The sequence below is a fragment of the Trematomus bernacchii genome, unplaced genomic scaffold, assembly GCF_902827165.1.
Source record: "Trematomus bernacchii unplaced genomic scaffold, fTreBer1.1, whole genome shotgun sequence".
Taxonomy (NCBI): Eukaryota; Metazoa; Chordata; class Actinopteri; order Perciformes; family Nototheniidae; genus Trematomus; species Trematomus bernacchii.
Genome location: NW_022987720.1, coordinates 25,122,145 through 25,136,663, shown reverse-complemented (window position 1 = coordinate 25,136,663; position 14,519 = coordinate 25,122,145). Strand labels below are relative to the sequence as shown.

Below are 14,519 nucleotides of genomic sequence, written 5' to 3'. Positions count from 1 at the left end.
GTAACCATCCGGATCAGATAAAACACACACACAAACACCCACACACACACACAAACATACTAGATGTGTCCTCCCCCCTTATGTGCCCATCCCCCCATGTTAATCACGCCTGGTACACACAAACACACACACACAGAACAATTTGACACATTTCCCGCTCTTATGTGCCCCCACATGGATCACACCTGGCACACGCAATACATGTTCAGTGTCTATTCTTTGTATATTTACTGCAGTTTTTCCTGTATACCAGTAGTCTGATACAATATGTACAGTTTGAAAGGGTGTTAAATGAAATGTGGTGATGATTAATGGTTTTTGTGTTAATGTAATAGCAGTTAAAACAGGACCGGTCAAATTTGACCGCGAACACCAAAGTAAGGGGGGGGGGAAACGAAGACAATAGGAGGGTTAAGAGGGATTTCTTCATTAAATTAAAATATTGTCTGGCTGACATTGAAATGAGCAGCTGAATAAAAGGGCAATCATTCAGTTCTGTGATTGAACAATGATTGATGCAATGAGCAGTAAATCAGTCAAAAGCCGGCATCACATTTGAAATGCTCGCACAGTTGCACAGTGCAACCATTAAAGTAGGTGGTGCATGAAATGAAGTTCCTAAAGGCAGAGAGGGCACAGGACAACTTTTTGGCATGAAGGCAACATTGCCGAAGGAGTTTTTGTATCTTCTCAGTGCCATTAAAGGCAGGATACATTTCAGCTGTTTTAACAGTTTATCAGTTTAAATGCTGATAGATTTGGCTATTTGAGTTTGACTGATAAAACAAAGCAGCACTGTGGTATAAAAAACCTTATCTCTGTATGGGACATATGGGAAGAAAAAAAGGGTTTCAAGATTACTGCCAAACAAGCAGAGCTAACAAAACAACAGCTTGAAATATTGAAACGATAGGAAGTGTCACAGCTGGATTAGAATACTGAATCAAAAATGACAAAAATAAAACAGACCAATGAAACCAGATAGGAAAAAACAGGTAAACATTAAAGCAGGTAAACCAGAGCGTGTCAGATTACAGTGTATTATAATTGAAGGCCATCCCAGTGTTTCTAAACTCCATTTACCCTTAAAGCGTCTACTTTGCACGTGCTTGGCTGCCTCTTGTGGGCTTCCTTACTTACTATGAAAGAGAATTAAGTGACGTAGGATAAAGATGGGTGAAGTTCGCTTAGGGAAAAGGTTGGGTTGGAAACACAGAAAGAGACCTCTGTTCATGTTCTGCGTGTGTCTAACTGATTGCTTAACTTTTACCATGTTCGTCACATACTTAACTAACACATACTTAATTTGGGTGTGCAATTTAACTGATGTAACAAACATACTTATTTATGACCAAACCATGACCTTTTTCTAAAACAAGCATTTATGTGACATACTTATCTTACGTCACGTAGCGTTATGTTAACCATGTGTTGAGGTCTATCGGACTACTCTACGTACAAAAACAAAATATGCTATTACTCTATTGGGTACCTCATGCGTTTAAAAGTGATCTGACCAAACGCCCCTAAATGACAAGTTGGGAGTGAAAATAAGAAGGTAAAACTGTAGACACTTCTGCTTTGTATGTACAGCAACATGGGTTATTGCAGACATGTTTGCTGTTTCTCCTGTGCAGTCATGAAGAGCTTTATGTGACATTTTGAACTTGCCAATAATCTTGTGCTCTTCGGAATTTGTGTGAGTCGACAACCTCGCTTCACACAGCGAAAAGGATGGAAGCAGCTGTACCGGAAATGAAAGGAGAGGCTTGGCGAAGAGATTGATATACTGTACACAGAGGGGGGAAGCAATGTTAGCGACCCTTCACCCGACAGTAATAGAATGCATCAACATCGTTATGGGCAATATTTCATCTGTGTGTGTGTTTGCTTCTAGATCACCAACATGGAGGATGATCCTAACTGGTACACAGCTGAGCTCCACAATAGGAAAGGCTTTGTACCAAAAAACTACATCAACCTGCGGCCACACGCGTAAGTACACACATGCCTGCACTCACGTCTTCAAGCAGATTCATATATTTTGAACGTCTAACACTGGTCTATCTACAACTCATCAGTGAGTGTTTGCCGCTCTGAGCGTTTTTCTGCTCTGCTTTGGACATCTGCACTCCGGCATAAGGCAGCCTACCCAAAGGGACACACTCACTCGGTGCCTTACGTAATCACACATGATACAGCCGTGTGTGTTTTCAGTAAGGCTGCTGGTACACACTGTATCTCCATCAGATGGTCATACACCAGCTGGGTTCAACTTTGTGCTGGGACAAACACTAAATTGGCAACGCAGCCATTGCAGAGGCTTGTTAATGAACACATTCCAGTTGGAGCTGCTTAGTTAACTTTGTGCATAGCGTGAGGAGATGTGTCGTCTAAGAGTGCTTTTCCTCCTCCACATTTCCTCACTGAGCCAGAAGTCTGACCCCATGACCTCCACCAATAGAGCACCGTATAGTGCATCCTCCATATTCGATGTGCTTTCCCCTCATTTAAGCCATCAATCTGCCTGCAGAGCACAGGCCCGTGAAAGCAGAACGTCATTTATGCAAACACTGCATCCAAACAAACTGCTCTACTAAGCAGGACTAATGAGCGAGAAACAAAATGAAAAATGGCACCATTACTTACGCTACACGGCTGACAACTGAAATCCAGCATTTTAGGATTTTCTTCCTGTGTGGCAGTGTGTTTAAAAATAACTTCACAAATGTGCTAATTTTACCTTTTTTCCCTCTAAAGCTGTCTTTTTGCCTTTGTCAGCATTCATCTCTATTGCTGTGAGCTATTTTTAAGTCTCAGCATTTCCATTGAAAATACAAACATCAAAAGTTTAGATACCAAATCAAATCATTTATTAATGTGAGAAAACATTGTATTGTAGCTGCACTGACCCCAGAACAACGCAGTTCACATGCATTAAACAGAAACATCAATGACTTCTTTCTTCCTTTCCATCTCTGCTTCCTGTTTTCTTTCTTGCTTCCAGCTGGTTTGCCGGTCGTATATCTCGCGGTGTGGCAGAAAGTCGACTGAAACACAGAGAATGCGGGGCTTTTCTGGTCCGAGAGAGTGAGAGCGCCCCTGGAGAGTTCTCCATGTCCGTAAGGTAGGAAAGAAAGGATTTGGACATTTTAACATTTTGAGAGCTGATCATAGATGGCCCTCTATTCACCACTTTGGCCTATGCATTGCATTACATGTCACTTGTTAGACGCTTTTATCCAAAGCGACTTACATACTCAATACTGTGGGCAATCCCCACATGAGCAATTTGGGGTGAAGTGTCTTGCCCAGGGACACAACGACATGCTGACTGCAGTGGGGTTTGAACCTGTGACCCCCTGATCTGAACACCGACACTCAACCCACTGCACCAAACGCATCCCTTTCATTCATGAGAAAAAGCTGTCAACATGAAAATGTGTCTCCGGGAAAGATACTTATTCCCAAATTGCTCCCAATGGCATGTCCAATAGTATGGCGCCGGTGATGATGGCTGCCGTGTATTTAACTGTGCCTTTTTCTCGTTTTATTTCAGTGTTTGTTTACATTTCGTTGTGTGCTTTTAACTTTGTCCGCAACATGCGAGATTGTATCTGTGTTATTTGTTCTATGTCCTATATATATTCATGTTGCACTGTTGGAGGAGCCTGTGATCTATGTTTTTCATTGCCATATCCACACTGAAGCTAATGTCCACATGACAATAAAGCCTTGACTCTTGTGTGTATGTTATTCTCCCTGAGAAGACAAACAGTCACACACATTCAAACCTTGTATGGCAGCCTATGTCTCTGTATGACTGGTGTGACTGGTTGATTTGTATGTAAAAGGGCTTTGAGGGGATGAAAAGCCGAGAAAAGCACAATACAAATGCAGTACATTCACCATTTGACATAATGTGTCTGCTCATGTATCATTGCTGTCGCTTGTTTGATCAATATTAAAGTTTGCGAGTGTGCATGTAGACTTGTGTTGGTGCCAGGGGATCAGAGGAGCAGGCAGAGGAGGATAAGATGTGGGGAGGAGGAGGGTAAGAGGATCTGCAACAACCCCTCTGGCCTGATGTGTGCTAATCCTGTCTGGCACACCGCGGCATCTGGAGCTGCTGATGGGGCCGATCGGCTGTCTTGTCCGGGTGATAGCAGACAGGGGTGCAGCTGAGGTTTGGTGTTGTGCTCCTGGGGGATATGAGGATAATGGAAGTGGAGAGTCTGGGTGTTTGGGGGCCAGACCTGGAAGAGAAGGTTGGCTTTTCTCTGTGCTGCCAGGGCTGTCAGACAAACTGGCTGAAATCAGGGGTCGAGAGTTGGATTTGTGGGTTGTTTTGGTCATGATATCTCTCTCCAACTGGATTTAGGACAGGCCTTTGGAAGCATTAGGGCAGGAAAGGAAAGCAGGTTGCAGCATTAAGGGAATTAAAATGGAAAATAACAGAGAAGGACAAACATAAACAGGTTTGCCAAGAGGGAACAGAGAGGATTTTGAAGCTACTTGTTATGCTTTCTGGCTGTTGTTCCTGGATGTTGTCGAAGCTTGAAAATTGGGTCAGGTGTTTAGTGTGTGTGTGTGGTCCTTGTGTGCTGACAGCTCTCCTGTCGGAGGAGACATCCTGACAGCAGTAACTGCGAAAACTTCAGCCCGACTCAGCTTGGCAAGGCTTTGACATCAGTCCTTGAAAATCCACGTTCACAGCCATGAATGGAGCCAAGAGTGCTGGTGAAGTTAGAAATCAGGCAGAGGAGGTTATGTTTTTGGTTTGTTTGTTGGTTTGTCTTTTCTGTCCCAAGGAATACAGAAAAACGACGTGCCGAATTTGTATAATACTACAAAGGAAGAACCCATTAACTGTTGGTATGAATCACAGGGCGGATACACGCATTATTTCGCCCTTAAGAAAATGGCCTTGCATTAAGTCTGCACTATCCGAGTGCTCATTTAATTTCCGAAATAATTTGGTTGTCTTAAATAGTTTTATTGTCACTTTAAAGTCAAGGAGGACGCCATTATTCATTTTCATAGACATTAATGCATCCTTAAATCACCTTAGTAGTCCTTGTGGAAGTATTTCATGGTGTTAAAGGTGCACCGATGTTAGGCTTGGTGTTATTTAAGGATCATCGTGGTGATAAATAATTATATTATTAAAGATTATTTGTCAAAAACATTCACCCATGGTGACCTTGCTATTTGTGTTGATTTGTTTTTTAAGTTGCTCCTTTGAACTATCAGAAAGCTCTTCAAGGGTTAATGAACACAACACATTCAGCTAAGTCTGTCTTCATTTAACTTGTGTATTTTCTATTTCTTGGAATAAATATAGTGTACAAGAATATACTTGAATTTATCTATAAAATATCCAACAATGAAGAACGCACACACAGGTTCCAAAAACATTTTTTTTTTAAATAACAAGGAATCAGAATCAGAATCAGAATACCTTTATTAGTCCCACAGAGAGTGATTCCGACTTCAAATGATTCACAGCAAGATTTATTGTCGCGGACCGACTAGAGGGATAATATGTTTAAGCAGTTTCTTTCCAGAATACATTCTGAAAGGTGGTTATGAAAGAATATGTGGTTGGGGAATAGCTTCAGACTGTGCCAGAGGAACTGTCCCAATGGGTTATTTAGTAGCTTATTTTTGGAAAGTGGAGCAAAGTGAACATAGACGTTTATAAAGAGAGATGAGGAATCCATTTTGCTTAGCTAGGCTCTACCACAATGCTGTCATATAGATCCAGTTGGGAAAAAAATATTCTGAGGGAAAGGAGCTGAGGTATCAAAAAAGTCCAAAAGCAGCATGTGCTAATCCTGTGTTTTGTTGCTGCAGTATTTCGCAACACTGACAAGGGACAAACTTTTACTTTTTCTCAAATGGAAAATCTGACTTCCTTGTTCACACTACCACAATCACTATCAATATCCGACCACCCACACTTTAAACTCACAGCCGAGCGAAGCAAATGTAAAAACTGTGCACTGTCTCTGTGAGTCATCAAAAGACATTCTAAGAAATCAGTAACCGTGGAAAAAGCAGATGGCGCACATGGGGGAAAAAACAGGTTCACTCGAGAGTAATCACAACCTGAAGCTGAAAAGCACTTTTAATTATTTTAGTTCAGGTTGTTTTTTGGGGTTTTAACTACCTTTTTTGCCCCTGAATTGGTACCAAATGTCTTTAATTTGTATTGTCTTTCAATCAAACTGTAAAAGCAGTTGCTGATTCTTTTTGGTTGCTGGATGTCTCGTCGTGTGATAAAGCTCAAGGTTGTCTCGCCACAACTCAGTCCTCTTCGACAGTTTGTTCAGCTATCTGAACAGTATGGTGTTCTGCCCACGCATGCAGACACATATACCCACAGCACTTCATTGTGATCTGGTCTGTCTGAACCTAATGTATGTCAACAAATTAGATGTATTTGAAACATTGTGTGGTTTCTTGGCCTTATGTCCACTTTTATACAACGTTTTCAGCCACGGTGAAAAATCCTTCTGGCCCACTAAAAGCATTATTAGATGTGGCATACTCTCAAATGCCCACTAAAAACAGACTGAGCTGTTTCTCTTGTATTTGTTTAAATTCAGCATTGATGCCACCATTTTTGACATGGCCCTCAGATATCACTGACTCATGCTGCCAATGCCTGATGGCTCACAATAAAGAGCTGACTTGACATCAGTCATCATTAGTCTCTTGTCAGGGTCACTTCTTCAAATGGGAACCATAAAGGGAACTGACCCTTTAGGCCAGGGGTGTCAAACTCAATTTCATCGCGGGCCACATTCGCATAAAGGTTGCACTCAAAGGGCCGGTTGTAACTATATAAATATATAATATATATATAAAATAATGTATTATATTACATTATCGCCTCTGAATTGGATTATTATCGGATAGGATAATAACTTAGTAATCAACTACGTCTGAAAGCAGAAGTCCAGGGCAAATAATTGCAAGTTTCTTCAGTGCGCATGTCAAAAAACGAGATGCATTGTGGGACATGTAGTTTATGGGCAACCTGCTTCTGTAAAGTGGCATGTAACCGTATAATAAACGTATTATATTCTTTGCAAGCTCTTGCGGGGCCACATAAAATGAAGTCGCGGGCCGGATTTGGCCCCCGGGCCTTGAGTTTGAGACCCCTGGTTTAGGCTATGCTTATTTTACAGCTACATATCTTCTTCAAGCTTTAAGTAACACATTAATGGTACTTTAGAAAGAGGGGTGCTTTAAAACAGTTGAATGAGTCTAAATGAATACGTCTGGACAAAATGTTGAAAACAATGGCGGATAAGTGAGTCGCTTAAGTTGTGCAACACTATTTTGTGAATACAAATATGGTGCTGGCAGTAATTAGCTTCATATCCTTTAAGTTCATTTGTCCTTTAAGTGTTGCTTTATGCACCTTCAGGTCAATGAAGGAAAAGATAACATTTTGGAAAAATATTGGATCTCTTATCAACATGTAGTTTAGTTTAGCTTAGCACAAAGACAGGAAACAGGGGAAACAGCTAGCCTAGCTCTGTTTGATGGTTACAAAATGTATAGACTAGCATTTCTAAAGCATACTTATAAACATGCTTCCTTTGTACAGAAGCTAGCTATTTCCCTCTCTTTCAGCCTTTGTGCTATAGGCTAAGCTAACCGTGATGAAATTGAAATTGATCTTCTTATCTTACTATCGGGAAGGGTGCTTGATGATTCAAAAACATCCCAGAAAAATAAAGCTGAACCAACTATTGTATTAAACAGTCAATTCTGTTTTATTGTATTATTATTTTTTGATCAATGCCACTACTTTGAACAAAGAGAATAATGCACTGGTCTTCTTTGTAGGCTTCCACAGCTTATGCCAGAGCTCAGTGGCACCAATTGAAAGCCACAGTTCAGTGACCATAAGACAATTGAGAGAGACTTGGGAGAGACAGAAACATAAATACAGAGAGAAATAGAAAGAAGAGGGGGGGGGATTTTAAAGAGAGATGAAGAGAGACAGAGGGAAAGAGCGAGCAGGGACTGCAGATAACAAAGACAAGAGAAGAAGGAGGGGTTTTAGTATGCATGATTTCACTTTTTATTTCTGTGTTTTCTGATATTGACAGTCGAGCTTAAATAAGCCGGTCCTCTGGGAAATACACCCTCCAGAGGGGGTCTTCTTTCTCTTTCTAAAACTATTTTTATTCAAATGTTCACACTTGATTCTGTCCTTACTCTATGCTCTGCCTATGTTTTCAGCCTAAGTATTACAGTGTCATATAACAGATTTAAGTTTGAGTCTAGGTTTACCACATAACATGCAACCATGTTAAAGAAAAAGTATGACCATTTGGAAAAGCCAGTTATCAACATTATAGACTTTGCAGAGAAATGCTAAAAATAGTGTGTCAAATTTTGAGAAAATACACTTTTGGATGTTTTTTTCTGAGAGTTAAATGAGCAGATTGATATTCTCATATTTGTAGCCTATAGTCAAAATACGAAGCTACTGTAAAACCATTGTCAGATTAACTTTGCATAGCCTGACCCTTGGCCAAGAAAACAAAAAGCACATTAATGTCAAAACATTTTTTTAAGGAAGTTGCCATAATTAGTTTTTATCTACATGTGGTTAGACAGGGTTTGTTCTTTTTTAAATGTATGATGAATGAGGTACATTTTCGCAAAAGTTGCCTAACATGTTTTATCACTTGTCACCTCATTTGCTCCATCTCAGCACCTCACATACACTTCCTCCTCCTCTCCTGGCCAATCTTTCGAAACAGGTGATAAAGAATATGTATTGATGCTGCAGGAAGAGTTGAACCTCTCACTCAGTGACACGCTTGGCCGACTCAGACTGTGATACACGAGATAACGGGCGGCAGGCGGTCGCGCACACACTAACAGACAAGTGCATGTTAACACTGATGTAATCGTGATTTGCAGCACGCACACTCAGATAACTCGTTGACAAGCCCATCAGCTACTGACACACACACACACACACACACACACCACACACACACACACACAACACACACACACACCACACACACACAACACACACACACACACACACACACACACACACACACACACACACACACACACACACACACACACACACACCACACACACACACAGAGTTACATTGACAGCTGGAGGTGTCAGCGTGACTGTGTGAAGTATTCCAGACATCTGCAGAGGTTTGGAAACCGAACAGCAGATTAGAAAAGAAGGGGAGTTGGCAGCAGGAGGAGAGACAGATAGAGGACAGGGAAGTGATACTAGATTGATGGAGAGTCAGTGTAGAGAAAGGGGTGACCTTCAAACATCTTGAACTACGTTGGCTCCGAGTTAAAGTTTCATTTCTAACTTCTGCCCTCTTTTCTTTTTCTACAATAGCTCTTTCACTCTTCTATCACCACACATCTATTTCAGTTTCTCTTTCAATCTGTCTTATTCTCTCTTAATCTCTCTCCCACCCTTTCCCTTTGAGTTGGAAAAAGAAAATAATCTCTCCATCGCTGTGGGCCTTAATTACACTGGATCAGGGAGATGAGAGGGCACTTGTGAGTGAGTGTGTGTGTTTGGTGTGTGTGTTTGGTGTGTGTGTGGTGGGAGAGAGTTTGTGATCAAGTTGAGACAGATGTTGTCTGCGTTACGCACACTGGTTCTCTGATGTCCCTGGGTAATAATTAATAAAGACGTCTACGTCACATCACCCTAACACTCTATAGCTGAAACACTACATCTGCTTTCTATCTTCCTCATTGCCTTTGTCTTAACCCTCCTTTTGTCTTCGTTTTCCCCCCCTTACTTTGGTGTTCGCGGTCAAATTTGACCGGTCCTCACCAAATGTAATTTAACACCCTTTCAAACTGTATATATTGTATCAGACTACTGGTATACAGGAACAACTGCAGTGAATATACAAAGAATAGACACTGAACATGTATTGCGTGTGCCAGGTGTGATCCATGTGGGGGATGGGCACATAAGAGCGGGAAATGTGTCAAATTGTTCTGTGTGTGTTTGTGTGTGTGTGCCAGGTGTGATTCACATGGGGGGATTGGGCACATAAGAGGGGGGGAACACATCTAGAGTGTGTGTGTGTGTGTGTGTGTGTGTGTGTGTGTGTGTGTGTGTGTGTGTGTGTGTGTGTGTGTGTGTGTGTGTGTGTGTGTGTGTGTGTGTGTGTGTGTGTGTGTGTGTGTGTGTGTGTGTGTGTGTGTGTGTGTGTGTGTTTTATCTGATCCGGATGGTTACTGACCGGGAACACCATGGGTGTTACAAAGTTGATTAAATCCTCCAAAATTCAATGAAAGTAGTGATCAGCAATTTACATGTTCAAATGTCTACTGTGAAGGATATCATAAAGCCTTAATGCAATCGAATGTAAAACAAAAAAGTTATGATTGATGAAAGTAGTAAATCGGTCAGATTTGACCCGAAGACAACAGGAGGGTTAAGTGTTTTTTTTTGCACTTTTACAAGCCACTGCTGGTATGATTACATATAAATCAGAAATCGTATTGACATCAACGTGTTTGTTCCTTAGTGTTTATAATGATTTCAACAACTCTGAATATGAGCAAAGGTCAAGTGCAGTTTGTGAAAATAGTATTATTATCTTTCCATTGTTCGTATGACCTTATTGTGGTGTGTACGAAGTGGTACATGAGGTGATGAAAGTATGATACAGCTGATATAGAATCCTGTGTTTCTTTTTGTGTTTTTTATTACGATTGCTCCCTGTTATCTTCTCATGGTTTGTTTTTAACATTTTAAATAGCACTCGTTTACTCTAGTGGCACAGAGATGGAGTAGTCTTTTGCAACACAGGGCAAATTGAGCGTAAAGAGGTGATGTTGTAGTCTAAGTGTTGCTCAATAAATATTTGAAGCGATTTTGGTCAGCTGTATGGAAACACTGCAGCCATGTTTTTGTTAGATTTTTCTTTCCCTGCTGACACAGCATGCAGAATTAATAGGTCCAACTCAAGACAAACAATCCCTCTCAAATAATGCTAAACAGATCGCTTCCCAACATTCACTACTATTAAAGTATCTTCAGGAAAAACTTCATTTATTGTATGCGTTGTACAATAATACCTCAGGTTGCCAGTCTGAAATAAAGGTGGTTTGTGCAGTTTCAATGTAACTATATATCAGTTTGCCAGAGATCTGTCCATTTCCTGGAAAAAACTTTATTTTTGGTACAGTGTAAACCAACTTTTACAAACTTGAAAAATGCCCTAGCTGCATTATCCATCCATATAATGGATGTGTGTGTGTGTGTCTGAATTATTTTAGTCTCTGCATGTCAGCATATGAAAATCTCTACAAGGACATAGGCTTAACCCACTGGAACAAAAGAGTGCCTTCACATTTTACATTATTGTTTTGGATCTTGAGGTATTCGGTACAACAGATAAAATGTATAATTTATGGGGATTTTATTCTTGTACTTTTAATGGACTCCAAAACCCCAAAAACAACATGTTAGACACATCATTGTTACATAACAGTTGCAGGAAGTGTAAACTCTGCCTGACTACAGCACAACCTTAAAGAATATCTCATTTCCCCTTTCCTTCCTTCTTAGTGTTTGATGCAATTCATTCTTCACGACATTATTGTGAATCCCCTAAAGGGAAAGTCCTGGCCCTGTCTACATCCTGCCCTTAATCCCCACCTCCACAGAATCTGAATTCTCTTTAAATCTGTCTTTGTCATTCACCCTCTTATATCTTCTGAGGTACCGATGCTTTGTCTCAGTTGGACAAAAACAGCTGCTGGCAGTAACAGAGCCAACCAGTAGGGCGCAGCAGATGGCGTCAGACAACTGGGGAGGGCGATTGGGTTGATGGAGATCATTCGGATCACATTCTTGTGTGTGACTCAGTGGAGGGAAAGGGCTGAATCAGGAGAGGAGAGGGAGACAGAGAGGAGGAGATAACAAGATGAACTGCGATAGGGAGGGAAAAGATAGATAGAAGTCAGATGATAGAGAAGAGTGAGAGACCCAAAGGCAAAGAAAAAACCAGAACTGCTGACTACAAAGACTACAAAGAGGGGTACAGTGTCAATCCAAAAATAAGTTAATTTACATTTGGCTCGAATGAATGTTTTCAGCAAGAAAGCATCCTTTTTTGGTACAGTTTTATAATTTTCCGGGGGACTGACGAAGGGTGAGTCGAGGGAAACAAGGACACACAGGGTGAAACAGAGAAGCAGGCGGAGGAAGAAGGGCAGGGTGGAGGTGTCAGCTGAATGCCATGCAGTCATCAGGGAGTCGTTTAGATCTTGGCGTCTGAATAGAGAAAGGAATTCTGTTGAAAACAAGCTGATGCTCATTTACTTTTCCCAAGCTTGGAGCAGCGCCAGTCCGACTAGATAGGCGAGGAGTTCAGAGAAGTTAAAACACAAGCGCTATATTGTGTGAGCAAGGGCGTTGTTTTTAGGAATCTATTAACTTTTACGGGACACAAATGATGCCAAAATATCAAAGAAATTAGTGTTACCACGCCTTAACTGAATTAGCTTTTCTCCGAACATGGGATATTAAATCTTAGTCATCATTAACTTGAGCCCCACACAAATGTGATGTGTTTAGAAAGATGGAGGAGTTGCATTGACTTCCGCTGCATATCGGAGGCAGTTATATAATCGTATGATCATGGTGAGGTGTCCAGATTTCTAAAGATAAGCTGGCAAGTTACTAAGCAACCACCGCATAGCAGGATAGGGAAGCAGGTATGATTGCCAACGGAAACTGGCCAAACTCTTTTAATCATAAAAACAAGGCAGGCACTCTAACACTGTGGCTATTTTTGTCCACTGATTTAATATTTATATATATACACACTTGGTTTCTTCTTCTAGGAAACCTGTACTCATCAAAATGCAAACTAATACATTACACTGTGTGAAAATGAGTCATGTCTAAATGGGGATTATGTTTGATACCATCTGCTTTGCACAGAATCCCCCAGACCACCAGAGCAGACCACCTAAATGTCAGTTCCTGCTCTTTACATTTCTAAATATTACTCACACACACCAAAAAGTGACTCCTATAACTGCCTCCATTCTGTATTTATATTAGTTTGGATTAGAATTAGCATAAACGTGGGTTTCTCTTCAAGAATGTAGTAAATGTGTCCACTCTCGTACTGTTTGTGCCAGATTATTCACTACAGACCTGGTCTGATTGAACTAAAAATAAAACAAGAATTAAGTGGTGGCTCCAGTGAGGCAAATTAACAGAACTGCACTGAATGCATGCCAGCTCCAACAGCTGACAGCTGTGGAGCTAATTGCTGAAGCTTTGAGGACTAAAGGTCAAGACTGTGGCTGTGAACCCAAATCTGGTTAAAATGTAATGTGTCCAAAATGCACAGAAAGACCAGATTATATCCCACAAATTAATCGAGGCGTTTCAGGAAGGGGGGGGAGTGTGTGGGAGAGAAAGTCCCTCTGGAGGGAACTTTGGGATTTTAGCCTTTACAGACCATTAACATGCAAAACTATATAAACACACTACGGGAAAGGGAAAACCCCCCAAAAGTATAATTTGGCCCCTTTAAGCTTTTCAGGTGTCATACTGTAAACACGCCATTCTCATTACCCAACTCATCACATAAGAACAATGTTTTAACACCTACTTGACACTGTGAATTCAAGTAGTCAATGAAAAACTTCCCATACCGAAGCACTGTTGCAGATTTGAACGTGGTTAGCGATGTCAATTCAAAAAAGACTTCTTAGTTAGGTGTAAGCAGGGAAAACCATATGTTAGGCCAAGACCATCGTTGAGGCCAAAATAAAGATAAATGAAGTTATGTATTAATTATGTACACAAATCAAGGTTGACGTTTTGTCACGGTACACCAGTCTCGTGATTAAAACTCATACATTCTCTCATGAACTATTCATCCGTATGTTGGTAACTTCATCTTGACGGGAAAAGTGCTGATGCAGTGACAGCTTTATATTTGTTCATACAAGTTGAAACAAAGTTGGTTTATGAGCAGGACCAGTGAGTGAGATCTTAATTGTAACCATTTATGATTCAGTGATTAATCTATGCTTGAGTGATTGGCATTAATCATCACATGCTTTAAGATAGGATTAAGTTTAATCTTCTGTGTGTTTGTGTTGCAGTTATGGGGACCATGTTCAGCACTTCAAGGTGCTGCAGGACCGCAGCTGTCAGTACTACGTGTGGGACGAGCTCTTCTCCTCTCTCAACGAGCTGGTGGAGTTCTACCATAGCAACAGTATCGCTAAGGAGAGGACCGTCTTTCTGAGAGACCCCGAGCACTTCGCCAGGGTGAGCATGTCACTTCCTGTCTTTTTTGTTTGTGTCTTTTTGTGTCATTTCTTTGATACGCTCCAACTGTCCCAGACCGTTGGAGCGTATTTATCAAGTTTTTTTCGGGAGGGTTTATTTTTATAACAAAAGAAGTCACAAGGAAAAGCACAAGTGTCCTATTAAAGGTAGGGTAG

The 14,519-nt window shown here is 40.9% G+C and overlaps 1 protein-coding gene across 1 annotated transcript in view; it reads left to right on the top strand.

Annotated features, from left to right (window-relative positions):
- The window catches only part of grapa (GRB2 related adaptor protein a), a 30,296-nt gene that overhangs the window by 4,239 nt on the left and 11,538 nt on the right, over positions 1 to 14,519 (top strand). The window contains exons 2-4 of the mRNA XM_034144305.1: positions 1,898 to 1,995; positions 3,008 to 3,127; positions 14,175 to 14,343. Coding sequence (XP_034000196.1) covers positions 1,898 to 1,995; positions 3,008 to 3,127; positions 14,175 to 14,343 — 387 coding nt within the window. The remainder of the gene's footprint in view (positions 1 to 1,897; positions 1,996 to 3,007; positions 3,128 to 14,174; positions 14,344 to 14,519) is intronic.